Source organism: Pinus tabuliformis, chromosome 9, assembly GCF_031772625.1.
Source record: "Pinus tabuliformis cultivar Carrire ecotype Pingquan chromosome 9, CPIR1, whole genome shotgun sequence".
Lineage (NCBI taxonomy): Eukaryota > Viridiplantae > Streptophyta > Pinopsida > Pinales > Pinaceae > Pinus > Pinus tabuliformis.
Window position 1 is genome coordinate 149,333,892 of NC_142307.1, and position 14,866 is coordinate 149,348,757.

At 36.5% G+C, this 14,866-nt stretch overlaps 1 protein-coding gene across 1 annotated transcript; it reads left to right on the top strand.

Moving 5' to 3' along the window:
* Positions 1–4,130: 4,130 nt before the first annotated feature.
* Positions 4,131–11,677, top strand: LOC149147551 (BTB/POZ domain-containing protein At1g63850-like). Its single transcript, XM_089441869.1, has 3 exons — positions 4,131–4,284; positions 4,383–4,624; positions 11,087–11,677. Exons 1-3 carry the CDS (start codon positions 4,131–4,133, stop codon positions 11,675–11,677), a joined length of 987 nt encoding a protein of 328 aa, XP_089297995.1.
* Positions 11,678–14,866: the final 3,189 nt, after the last annotated feature.

A 14,866-nucleotide genomic window follows, 5' to 3' on the forward strand; every position in this document is an offset into this window, starting at 1 on the left:
AAAACCTCAAGTCTAAAGGAACAACAATATTTATAAATGAAGATCTCATCCCGAAAGATCAAGCAGAATTAAGAAAGGAGGTTCAAAAGGTAAAATAGGCTAGAAAGGAAGGAAAATGGGCAATAATCAGAAATAGAAAAGCCTTTATTCGAGATAGAAACCAAAAAGATAGTACTAAATAGCAACTCAACATGCTCCAGATTCTTTCTTGGAACTGTTGGGGTTTTCCATGGAACAAAGGCCCCAAGCTAAGCTGGATCTCAAATGATGTTGATATTATTTTTCTTGTTGAAACTTGGGAGCACTAAGAATCTAAGGTCCCTAACATAAATGGCTTTACGCTATGGTCTACCTGGAACAAGCGATCCTCTTATAGAGGCATTGGGGGAATAGCTTGTTACGTTAAGAAGAACATCTCCCCCCATGCTAGGATTTATAAAAACGACCCTTACAACCAATATAGTTGGATAGAGATCACTGGCATTAATAATAAAAATACCTACATAGCAATATGTTATTTTTCCCCCATCAATTCTAACTTCTATAAGAAGAAGAATCTAGATAAAAATAGTCCTTACAATGGTTTGGAGAATGATATGTCTAGCCTAAGGAATGAAGGTAATATCCTTTTAATAGGTGACTTTAATGCTCAAACTTCAAGAAAACAAGCTATTATTCTAAGCAATCATTCCAACCCTAATCCTATTTGGTTGGACGAAGACCCTACTCTGGCTAGTAGGTACAAAAGGAGCTCTGAAGACCTCAAGGAGAATTTGTTTGGGTCAGAGCTAGTCAAGCTCTGTAGTGCTCAGATCTCATAATTTGCAACGGCCTAAAGAAGTGGCCCAATTCTAGCCAGATGACCTGCATCCATGGCCTTGGTAGCAGCGTGGTAGACTATGATATTTCCGATCTCCCTTTATACAATGAAATAATAAATTTTGACATCTTAAACGACCACGCTCCTGACTCTAATCATAGGCCTTTACTTATAACTCTCAATTTTTTCATGCATAGAGATCCCATAGAAAATAATCCTTATAGCCAAAAGAACTTAATATTTGATAGAAATAAAAACGATCTCTTTCTAAATGAGTTAAAAACTAATTTTCTTCCTTTATCTAGTATAGACAACATAGAAGACCTCTATCATAATTTTACTACAACCCTCTCATAGTCTATTAAAAATTTCTCAATTGAACTTTCAAATAATAAAAGAAATAGCAAAACCAACCCATGGTATGACAAAGATTGTAAAAATACGAGGAGAGCAATTAAGGAAGTTGTTGATGAATCTCTTAAAATGGGCAATATAAAAATATACAAAGCCCTAACTAAAAGGAAAAATAGGTAGTACATTCGTAAAAGACAAGAGAATCTCTTACACCTCTCTAAGGTAGCTCCGTAGAAATTTTGGAGGCAGATTCTGACTAGGAAAACTAAAGATAATAATAAAATTGCTTTACACAATTGAAATTCCTATCTTAAAAAGCTCTATGAATCTCCAAATGTTACGGATAAATTTGAAACCCTGCCCAAAACGAAAGAAGTTTTCTCTCTAGAAGACATTGATTTTGGGGTTAAATGCCTGGCTAATGGGAAAGCTAAGGACATTGAAGGTTACCAGGTGGAAATCTTAAAAATTGCAGGCCTTGTCCTCATACCCCACATCCACAAGTTTTTCAATCAAGCAATCAAGCAAGGGTTCCCTAAGCTTTGGACTGAGAGCCTCATTATCCCTATTTTTAAAAGTGGGGATACAAATAACCCCTCTAATTATTGGACAATTATGATCAACCCCCTCTTAGCTAAGTTATATGGTAGTATTTTGGAAAAGAAGTTGAGCATATGGCTTGAAAGTGAAGGTAAGCGGGCTAAAGGCCAAGCGGGTTTTAGAAGGCATCACTCAACAACAGACCACCTTGTTATGCTTAGGATCATTGTGGAGGAATGTCGTAATGATAAATCCAATCTCTTTTGTTGCTTTGTGGACTTTAGAAAGGCTTTTGATACGGTTCCTAGAAACAACCTTTGGAATAGATTAGAAGAGCTAAAGGTTCCTTTCGAGTTGAGAGCTGCCGCTATAAGGTTATATGAGAATGTAATTGCCAAGCTAAAGAGCAATGAGGGGTGGTCAAAAGATATTAAGTGTAATATCAGAGTTAAACAAGGTTGCCCCCTCTCCCCTACCCTATTTGGCATTTACATTGACAAGCTCGAAGGTTATTTAGAGGAAGCAGGATGTGCTGGCATGATCTTAGCTGGGATAGTCGTCATCCTTCTTCTCTATGCTGATGATATTGTTCTCCTCGCAAGGTGTCCATCTGATCTTGATAAGCAACTTAGGCTTCTTAAGGATTTCTGCTCTACCATGGGTATGACTGTTAACACTGACAAAAAAAAAGTTATGATTATCAAATCCAAGAAGGACACCTACACTAATTTTATGTATGACAATAATAACTTGGAGGAAGTGTATTCTTACAAGTACCTAGGAATTGATATTCATCACAAGCTCAACTGGAACTATAGCATTGAGAAAATGATTAATGGGGGGTGGAAAGCTTACTTTGGTCTTGAAAATAATTGTAAAATGGAAAACCTCGTAATGTGGGATAAAAAGAAGTTCATCTTTGAAACTTTAGTCATTCCTGTTATCTTATATGGATGTGAGGTTTGGGGTTGCAGCATCTCTAGAGATTCCCGGAGAAATATTGAGCAAATCTAGAAGCGCTTTATAACGTATAATCTGAAAATTAAAAGCAATACACCCTACCCTATTCTCCTTATAGAAGTAGGTCTTTCCCCTATCGAGAGCCTAGCACAAGCTCAATAACCTAGGAGATCATAGACTTCCTAAGCTAGCTTTAAATTCCAGCCAAAACCACCTAAGGCTCAAACGGGGGTGGTATAAAGACACGAGGGCCTGGTTAAACCATTGGGATATCAACGAGAATGATGCATTGCAAAGCATTAATAACATTAAAAATATTGTTACTTCTAAGTTCAAAGAAAAATGTGGTGTGAGAAAGATTTAGCAGCTAAAAGAAAATTAAGTTATTATAAGAAGGTCATCAACCTCACACTAGAAGATCAAAAGTATCTCTCTGTTTTAGCTAGCTCAAAGAAGAAAATTAATATAGCGTAGATTAGAACGAACTCTCATGAGCTCCATAGTGAAACATGTTGTTGGGCAGTTCCTAAAACACCATGGATGGAAAGGATCTCCCCTCTGTGTGAGAATAAGAACATTGAGGATGAAAACCACTTCCTCTTAGAGTGCCCCGCGTACAACCACATTAGATCTCAATTTCATAATCTTTGTCGCAATACTGACCTTCCTAGCCTTTTACGATGTCAAAATTATAGTGAGCTTGGGAGGCTTCTCTCCAAGCTTTTTGAGCATAGGAATAAAATCTTAAATCAAACTAAATAATTTGTTTCTTTACATCCGATAAACCAAAGTTTAACCATCATCATCATCATTAACAATTAAGTTAAATGATTCATCCCAAAGAAATTCAAAATTAATATTAATCTTTTAGATATCCCTTGTGATAAAATTATTTACTAAATTAATATTTTATTACTTTTCTAAGTAATAATTTAATTGATCAAAAGCATATCTTATATCTTATACAGTTAGCGTATTCCCTGGCAACTCAAGGTATGTGGTTTGGGGTGACAATAGCATCCACAATTAGCGTATTCCCTCGCAGCTAAAGGTATGTGGGTTGGGGTGACAATAGCATCCACAATTAGCGTATTCCATCACTCAAGGTATGTGGGTTGCCTTCTTAATCTCATGGAACTCTTTGTTATTCCCACATCTCCCTCAAAATACTAACGAATCCGTAAAAACCACTTTGAGAGTCCCCTATGTCGAGTTGGCCGACGTCATCGCATAAGCAACCATAAACATGTATAAATAATTAAATTGACCTCGTTGCTATGAACTATCAATGAAAGTAAAAAACAGAAGCGATAGCGATAGCGTGGATAAGCAATTTGCGAGGCTCTGATTATTGATTTTACGCTCAAACTACATAGTAGTATAACGGGCCAAATTGTGTTCGTTGGTGAGGTATTTTCTAAAACAGGTTCTTCTGGCAGCTTTCACAACGGGAGCAATGGAAAATCAATTGTTCCAATGTGGAGATGAAGAAACAGCTGACATAAAATTACAGGTGGTTAGTGAAGATGGAAATGAAGAAACTAATGTGTACCTTCATTCTAAAGTTTTGAGAAATCAGAGTTTTATGAAGCTTGGCTTTCTAATCGTTGGTCTTTGGATGAGCAACCTCGTGAACTCAAGATAAGAAGCTCAGTTAGTGCACAGATTTATCTCAGATGTTTTCAGCTCATGTATTCGTGTGAATCAGGCCAACGCTTTTGTTTTTCCGGTGTCGATGAAGCCCTAAATATTCTACCAGTTGTTTCTGAAATGTTATTTCGTGAGGGCATAGAGCAATGCATGAAATATTTGGAAGTTGTTCGTTGGAGTCCAGAGCAAGAAGTCAAACTTCGAGCCATGCTATCTGCTTTGCAGATAAATATTTTGTCGGAATTAGCTACCAAAATTGGTATGAGCCCGGACAAATCTGGCTGTGCGAATTTAGAAATGGTGAAACAGACTTTACATGACATGTTTACGATTTTTAGTGGAACAAACAATAGTCTACCTCTCACAGAAGTGGAGAAATATATTGTAGGATACTTTGAGGCCGCACGTACATCCTCACTGTTGAAATTGTAATTTCAACTGAAGCAAAAATTAAACAGCAGCATCAAACTGTTTTTCCTTACCTTTGTGATGCGATGAGATCGCAGATCGCATATCGCATGTGTGCTTGGATCCTCCGTTTTGTTCACTTGATTTCCCCGATTGCGATGGTGCGATGCGATCCGATCGCATATCGCAGATCGCACCATATGTGTGTGCTCCAATTTTGTGTTCCGACCAAATGGGATTCTGCGATGCGATCCATTTGAAGTCAATGGTTGAAGTACAGGCCAGCATTAAATGAAATTTTACGTAAAGTAAAAGTTTTACTTACCGCTAGTAAATGTCAGTAAAACAGTAAATGCAATTTACTGTGGGTTGGTAAGTTTTGATGAAATTTTTAATTTTGTTTCAGCGGGAGTATGGGCACAAGTAAAGGCTGGTAAAAACATTTAATTCTATTGTTTTACGGAAGCATGGCAAGTGAAAACTGATGTAAGTTTTTTTGTTTTGTTTTATTGTCATATATATATGTAATGTTCCTGTATTCGATGTTGTATGTATTGTAACCCACGCAACAGCGTGAAGAAAAGTTTTTTTTGCAAAGAAGGCACAACGGTGCAGAGGTGAAGTAACTTGTAATTGAAATGGATGCACAACAGTGTGATGTAAAGAAGGGGCACGCAACAGCAGTGAATGAAACAAGTAGTAAATGTAAATGTAAAGATTTTTTTTAAACAGTGAATGTAAAAGAGATCATTATACACAGCATTGTAAAATCTCACGAGAAGACAGAGTAATTCCTTTTGTTAAATGTTCTTGGTGAATCCCTCTGAAAGAGAGGAAGAAGTTTGTAACAACAGTTGCTTTTATTAATGAATAAAAATTTGTTTGTGTGTGAAATCTCTGTCTGCTCAAAGAAATTTTAAAGCTTCCTTGTGCTAAGATCCCGTGTGTTTAAAACAGAGCATTGTTCTCTGTTCTATGATTTTGTTTTTGGAATTTTATCAGAAAAATTCCCAAAAGTGGTATCAAAGCTTGTCCAGGCTCTTTGAAGGTGTCAAAGAAGCTTAAGGAAGGATTCTTACTGACTCCAGAAGTGTGAAGACTCAGGCAAAAGAATCCAAGGTATTTCTCAAGTTTTTTTTGTGTGTTGCTGTTGAAGACAGTCTGTTATTTTAAATACACAGTGAAGTATTTGAAGCATAGTTAAGAGTGCAAAAATGGCTGGCACCAGCACCAGCAATAGCATGGGTATGCAGCTCCCATTATTTGATGGTAAAAACTATGACTATTGGGCAATAACAATGAAAGCCTTGTTTGCTTCCCAAGACTTATGGGAAATAGTTGAAGATGGTTTTGAACAACCAGCAGATGAAAATGAGTTTAATGCATTAACTCAGGGAGAGAAGGATCTGTTAAAGAGCCACAAGAAGAAGGACTCAAAAGCCCTCTTCTTCTTGTATCAGGCAGTGCATGGAAGCGTGTTTCCAAGGTTAGCAGGAGCTAAGACATCCAAAGATGCATGGCAAACTCTTAAAATAGCCTATCAAGGAATGGAGAGAGTGAAGCAGTTGCTGAGGAAAGATTTTGAGAACCTGTGCATGAAAGAGTCAGACAATATTGACTCATTCTTCACTCAAGTAATTTGCCTGGTCACACAAATAAGATCTCATGGAGAGATACTTTAAGAAAGGAGGATTATGGAGAAACTATTGAGGTGCCTACCCTCAAGGTTCCATGTGATTGTCACCACCATAGAAGAGACAAAGAATCTCTCAAATTTTTCAGTTGATGAACTTCATGCATCACTGATTACACATGAGCAGAGGTTGAGTAGAAATGAAAACTTATCTCTAGAGCAAGCCTTCAAGACCCAGATGTCCTTTGGAAGAGGAAGAGGTCAAGGCAGAGGAAACAAGAGAGGAAGAGGCAGAAGCCAGAATAGAGGTGGAAGGAACAGTCCAGCAAATGCTCAAGGAAGAGGCAGCGATACAAATCAGAATCAAGGCCAAGGCAGCAGCCAACAAGGAGGACAACATCATGCTCAAGGACAAAGGTATGAAAAACCCAATGTCCAATGTTATTATTGTAAAAAATATGGGCATTATGCCAGTGAATGTAGGAAGAAGCAGCATGATGTGAATAATAGATCTAATGCAAATATTACTAGAGAAAATGTCAGCCAAGATAATGTATTGTTAGCTTGTAACATGGCTGAAACAAATAGTGAAGATATATGGTTTCTAGACTCCGGTTGCAGCAACCATATGACAGGAAACATAGCTTTGTTTTCTGCTTTAGATCAAAGTGTGAAGTCACAAGTCACACTTGGGACTGATAGCAAAATTTCTGTTATGGGTAAAGGAGAAGTTAAAATATTTACAAAGCAAGGTGAAAGGAAAACCATAACAGATGTCTATTATGTTCCTGGAATGAGATGTAACCTCTTGAGTATTGGACAGCTAGTTCAAAAGGGTTACAATGTCTTCTTTGAGAATGATGTATGCAACATCATGGATATTGCACCCAGCAAAAGATGTATTGCTAAAGTGAGGATGACGAGGAACAGAATGTTCCCGCTCAGAATAAGGGCAGATTTGAAAAACAAAGATGCAATGGCAGCAGTTACCCAAGAGGCTTTCCAAAGCCAACTAAAAGATGAAAATTGGTTGTGGAACTTGAGATTTGGACATCTCAACTTTGGAGGCCTTAATTTGTTGAGCAGAAAAGGAATGGTAAGAGGATTACCATTGATAGAGAAACTTGACAGCCTTTGTGAAGGTTGCATCTTGGGGAAACAACACAGAGAAAGTTTTCCTTTAGGGAAAAGCATAAGCGCAAGAGCACCCTTAGAAATTGTCCACTCAGATTTATGTGGACCAATGCAAACCCCATCTTTAGCAGGCAGCCAATATTTTCTAACATTCATTGATGATTTTACAAGAAAGACTTGGGTTTATTTCTTGAAGAACAAATCGGAAGTGTTTGAAAAATTCCGAAATTTCAAAGAACTTGTGGAAAATCAAAGTGGGCTGCGTATTAAAGTCTTGAGAACAGACAGAGGAGGTGAGTATATGTCCAAGGAATTCCTACAGTTTTGTAGAGAAAATGGAATACACAAGCAATTTACAGCAAGGTACACTCCGCAGCAAAATGGAGTTGCTGAAAGGAAGAACAGGACCATTATGGATATGGCGAGGAGCATGTTGAAGGCAAAGCATTTGCCAAATGATTATTGGGCTGAAGCCGTAAACTGTGCAGTATATATCTTGAATAGGTGTCCTACAAAAGCTGTAATGAACAAAGTGCCGGAAGAAGCATGGAGTGGGAGAAAGCAAGGAGTCACCCACATGAAATTTTTTGGATGTGTGGCCTATGCACACATTCCTGATCAGCTAAGGAGGAAGTTGGACAGCAAAGGGGAGAAATGTATCTTCATCGGATACAGTGAGGAATCCAAGGCTTACAGGTTGTATATCCCATCCACCAAGAAATTCTTTGTGAGCAGAGATGTTCAGTTTATTGAGGAGGAAGCTTGGGATGGAAGCATAGAGAAAATAGTTAATGTTAAAAACTGTTTGTCTCATGATGAAGATGATGAGGAAATGGTAGAAATACATCCCCAAACAACAGCGCCAACACAAGGATAGCAAGGAACACCCTTGAGGAGAAATGAGAGTGCTTCTCCAAGCACACCACAAGGAGGAGATTCAAGTGCATCTTCAAGCACTTGCACACTGAATGAACGAGGTAAGAAGTTTAGAAATTTAAGTGACATTTATAATGAAGGAATGAATTCCTTATTTGCCTTATATTGTCATGTTGATGACCCTATTCATTTCGAAGATGCTATTAAATATAAGAAATGGATAGAAGCTATGGATGAAGAGATGAAAGCCATAGAAAGAAACAAGACATGGGATTTGGTTGAGCTACCAAAAGGTAAAGAAGTTATTGGAGTCAAATGGGTCTATAAGACCAAATGCAATGCTGAAGGCAAAATTGAAAGACACAAGGCAAGGCTGGTTGTCAAGGGATACAAGCAACAGTATGGGAGAGACTATGAGGGAACTTTCGCACCGGTTGCAAGAATGGAAACCGTTAGAGCAGTGCTGTCCATAGCAGCACAAAACAAATGGAAAGTTTACCAAATGGATGTGAAGTCAGCATTCCTAAATGGAGTGTTAAAGGAGGAGGTTTACATTGAACAGCCGCTGGGCTATGAGAAGAAAGGCCAAGAGCACAAAGTGTGCAAACTGAAGAAAGCTCTTTATGGGCTGAAGAAAGCTCCAAGAGCATGGTACAGTAGGATAGATTCCTATCTACTGGAAAATGAATTTGACAAATGTGAGGGAGAACCCACCGTCTACATCAAAGAAAAGGATGGTAAGATTCTGATTGTTGTCTTATATGTTGATGATGTGATTTTTACAGGTAATGATGACTACCTCATTGAAAACTTCAAATCAGTCATGAAAGAGGAATTTGAGATGACTGACATGGGTTTGCTGAGATACTTCTTAGGAATAGAAGTAGATCAAAATGAAAATGGGATTTTTATCTCACAGGCAAAATATGTAAAAGAAGTGTTGGAAAGATTCCATATGCAAGAGTGCAAAGCAGCAATCACTCCCACAGTAATGGGATTAAAACTCAGCAAAGAGGACAGCAGCAAGGATTTTGATCCTAGCTTGTATAAGAGCATAGTTGGCAGCCTTATGTATTTAACTGCAACGAGGCCTGACATAATGTTTGCTGTTAGTTTGATTTCCAGATTCATGGAGAGGCCAAAAGAGGCACATTGGCAGGTAGCAAAAAGAATTCTGAGGTATGTCAAAGGTACAAAAAGATTTGGCATTTTGTATACTTTTTCAGAAAATTCAGATTTGGTTGGCTACACCGATAGCAATTGGGCTGGAAGTGGAGATGATCGGAAAAGTACTTCTGGTTACGTTTTTCACATGGGTTCAGGAGCAATTTCATGGGCTTCCAAGAAACAGCCAATCGTGGCGTTGTCTACAACAGAAGCAGAGTATGTGGCAGCTACAGCAGCAGCATGTCAAGCAGTTTGGATGAGAAGAATGTTGAGGAGCTTAGGCCAAGAGCAGGCAAAAGCAACAGTGTTTTTCTGTGACAATAGCTCAGCTATTGCGTTGTCCAAGAATTCTGTGTTTCACAAGCGAACGAAACACATTGATACAAGGTTTCACTACATAAGAGAATTGGTGAACAATGGAGAAATTGTTCTACAACATTGCAGGACTCAGGAACAGGTAGCAGACATCCTGACAAAGCCACTGGATCAAAAGGGCTTTGATTTTTTGATGAAATGTTTGGGTATGATTGATAACCCAGCAGTTGAAATTAAAGGGGAGTGTTGAAATTGTAATTTCAACTGAAGCAAAAATTAAATAGCAACATCAAACTGTTTTTCCTTACCTTTGCGATGCGATGAGATCGCAGATCGCATATCGCATGTGTGCTTGGATCCTCCGTTTTGTTCACTTGATTTCCCCGATTGCGATGGTGCGATGCGATCCGATCGCAGATCGCACCATATGTGTGTGCTCCAATTTTGTGTTCCGACCAAATGGGATTCTGCGATGTGATCCATTTGAAGTCAATGGTTGAAGTACAGGCCAGCATTAAATGAAATTTTACGTGAAGTAAAAGTTTTACTTACCGCCAGTAAATGTCAGTAAAACAGTAAATGCAATTTACTGTGGGTTGGTAAGTTTTGATGAAATTTTTAATTTTGTTTCAGCGGGAGTATGGGCACAAGTAAAGGCTGGTAAAAACATTTAATTCTATTGTTTTACGGAAGCATGGCAAGTGAAAACTGATGTAAGTTCTTTTGTTTTGTTTTATTGTCATATATATATGTAATGTTCCTGTATTCGATGTAGTATGTATTGTAACCCACGCAGCAGCGTGAAGAAAAGTTTTTTTTGCAAAGAAGGCACAGCAGTGCAGAGGTGAAGTAAATTGTAATTGAAAGGGATGCACAACAGTGTGATGTAAAGAAGGAGCACGCAGCAGCAGTGAATGAAACAAGTAGTAAATGTAAATGTAAAGTTTTTTTTTAAACAGTGAATGTAAAAGAGATCTTTACACACAGCAGTGTAAAATCTCAGGAGAAGACAGAGTAATTCCTTTTGTTAAATGTTCTTGGTGAATCCCTCTGAGAGAGAGGAAGAAGTTTGTAACAGCAGTTGCTTTTATTAATGAATAGAAATTTGTTTGTGTGTGAAATCTCTGTCTGCTCAAAGAAATTTTAAAGCTTCCCTGTGCTAAGATCCTGTGTGTTTAAAACAGAGCATTGTTCTCTGTTCTGTGATTTTGTTTTTGGAATTTTATCAGAAAAATTCCCAAAACTCACATAAGGCTGTTGCTGCTACCTGTAGGTCTGCACTGTTAGACGAGTTTCATGGCATCGTAGAACGTATTAGAATCAACGAGGATAGTAACATGGAAGAACTGGCTCTTAGTGCTTGGTCAACCCTATGGTGGCTGTTTGATGTTATTAGGCGCTGTGATGGCAAGCTCTATCAAACGTTTGTTGAAATATTTTGCGAGAATGATTACCTTCGTGATTCAGTAAGATACAGTCGGGTTGGTGTGAATTTTAAAGCCGATATTTTACTTGATCGGATTCTAAATGCAATGACTAATGGGGAGATAATTATGCCTGCTACGTTTAGGGTTTCTTTTCTAATCAACTGGCTAGATCCCATGGTTCTGCTGATTTCCAATCATCCTGTGAATGGTGAGAAACTATCAACATTAGAGGAAGGAATTATGAATGTGGGTGACACCCTTCCATTCCCTGCTCAGAAATTTATTTACAACTTTTGGGGAGACATATTCGAACGACTATCAGTGGACAATAGTAATGTGCTTAGGTGGTGGGCTCATAAAGTGCAGGATGCCATCAAGAATAGCCTTATTTGATCAAACTGGTAGCATATATTCGACCGTTTTATTTCGATCTCTTTTCATTTTATGCTCAAGGATTTCGTTGCTATGCTCAAGGATTTCGTTGTTATACTTTATAATGTTTGGTTTTGGATTAACACCTGCTCTTAGGTTCAGTGAACAGTTTAATTATTCATGAATTTTCATGGGTTAAGTTTTGTATTATATAAAGCTTTGTTATTCAACATCTTATAGATACAACATTTACTATATTATTTTATATTTCGCAATTTTATATTTTATATTATTTTAATGGGAAGAATTTTATTTTTTATTGATTTTGGATTTTTTTAATAAATAAGGGTATCTCTTATATTAATTTGGTGTCTCTATTTTAAAATTAAATAGTAATAATATATATATTTTTAATTATTTATTATGGAAAATTAATGCATTATATCTTAATAAAGAAAATTTTTGTGACATATAATATAATTTTTCGTATTATTGAGCATAGACAAATAGAGGTTATGTGTGCATGATTGTTTACTCCAAGAATCCCTGAAAGTGAGGGGCACTATCATCATTCTTTTCATGCAAAATGAATGAAATTGAATACATATCTTCTAGTATTTCATTCTCCTTTCAAGCTCACTCAATTCTTGCTAGGACAACACAGATTTTCTACAAAATTCTCATAGCTCGGGCTTATTTTAAAACATCAAAAAGTACTGATTTTTTTTTATCCCAGAGACTATAAAGAACTTTTATACCCAAAAGAATTAAGTTCAGTTCTTAAGTTCACAAACACACTGTAAAGCATGAACCCATTAAAAAATCCATTGTTTTTACATGCATCTTGGGAAATAAGTATACCCCACTTAACCCCCTCCCATGGCCTTTTTGACATTGCTTCTAAAAAATCCCTAAACAAGAGATATCATAAGAGAAGGTAGCCCAAAAACCCAAAACTGAAAGATAAATGGAACCTAACATTTTCACCCAACACTAAAAGCTCTCTTTATTTAACCTTCACTAAAGAAAGAACAATATTAAACAACCAGACAACAAAATAAACCCAGACTTAAAATAAAAATCCTTTGTCACATCTTATTTAAGATTTTGCTATTTATATGATTTATACAAAAATCTCATCAAGGAAAAAAATTGTTTAATATAAATATGATATGTGCTAGAAGCTAAACCACCAAAAACTCCGAGTCCTCATACCATCATCACCCCTTCAATCCCATCCCCCACACCATCCAAAGAATCAAGTAAAAAACCATACAAATAGAGGAAATCAAATCTTGTAACAACAATCTTCAAAAAGGTAAGTGCAAATGATTTTTAACTACACATATTAGAATTAATAATATGTTGTGATTTGAAAATTTGCAGAAATATAGAAATTTATTGTGAAGGTATGAGATAACCCATAAATGATGGTGTTTATATTCATGATAGACTTCTAGTCTTCACACAAAATATTGAGGCACAAATTTCCTTCCAATTCAATATTGGGGTGGTAAATTTGAGCGGAGATTACAAAAGACAAGTTAAAAAATAAATAGTTGAGATCCATATATTTATCTACAACTTCCCAAAATTATTTCCCTTAAAGAAAATTATTTTCATGTAAGAAATCACAAGGTTCTTAGAAATATCTCCAACCCTCACACCTTTGTCTTACATTTCACCTTTGGTGAATAGTAGAGGTAAAGTAGAGCCCCCTTGAAAATAAACAAAATGGAGCTACCTCTACACAATATTCAATATCAAGAAATCATTTAGATTAAATTTATTTAAAGAAAACTATTGTCCATTTTTATGCCCATGTTGCTGTTGGACTGATTAGAATCATATAATGCATAAACAATATCGACTTTGGAAATTATCAACCAAACACTCCATTTAGGATACATACTTTTGGACCTAAACTCTACTCCCAACTCGCAGTTTGCAATGACTATGCAATTTATACATGTTCAACATATTCAAAACAATAGCACTATAATGCAAAGATGTTATGTACATGGCCCCAATTTTTCCAATAATGAAAAATAATAAAAAATAACATTTACATTCGTGAGTTTAGGAAATAAATTAAAAACATGAAATTTAATCTAGAAAAGTCAATCATTTGTCAAAGAATAAAAAATAGCAATCTCATTAACAATAGCGAGCTTAAGTAATCAATAAGCATGCTTACAGGAATGAGGGGCATTTGTTTCAACTACTCTACTAAAATAATCAACTCTAAATCATAGTGTGATGAATAACTAAAATAAAAATTGCAATATTGTCTACCAAAGAGATGACCCCCAATTTTTTAGGTGACAGAAAGCCACAATGTTCTTTGTCATTGTTGTTATGAAGGTTCATAGAAACTAGAGTTCTAGAGGATGTTAATATGATTAACTACTCCTATGCATCCCCATAAAAGCTCATAGGCCTTCCATTGTAACTCTTCATTTGTTTTTTATTTTGAGTTGATGATGCTCAGCACTCAAACATTAATAACACCTGCTTATTAGGCACTTGCCCACATTCTCATTGTGCTTTGGGTGGCTGTTGAATGTGATTGTGCTAGTTGATTGGGCCTTGTGTTTCCCAAAACCATATTCTCATCGTGCTTTGGGTGGTTGTTGAATGTGATTGTGCTAGTTGATTGGGCCTTGTGTTTTCCAAAACCATATTCTTTTGACTTTTGAGGTCAACCCCTATAAATATTAACATCTTGACATTATTTGTTATCTCCCACAATTATTCTCTCATATTTGTCACTTACTTGATGGGTCCATTGTTTTTTGCAACCAATAGTTTCTTATCAAAGTCTAGAAGTATAAAGATAAGCTCTTAAGTGACAAATTTATAATTTTATTTTTCCAACCAATAGCATATCATGAAACTTGAGAAGTACCAAGAATTTTATTTTATAACTAAAAGAATTAAGTCTAGTTCTTAAGTTCACAAACACACTTTAAGGCTTGAACCCATTAAAAAATTCATTGTTTTTATATGCATCTTGGGAAATAAGTATATCCCACTTAACCCCCTCCCATGGCCCTTTTGACATTGCTTCTAAAAAAACCCTAAACAAGAGATATCATAAGAGAAGGTAGCCCAAAAACCGAAAACTAAAAGATAAATAGAACCTAACATTTTCACCCAACACTAAAAGCTCTCTTTATTTAACCTCCAGTAAAGAAAGAACAATATTAA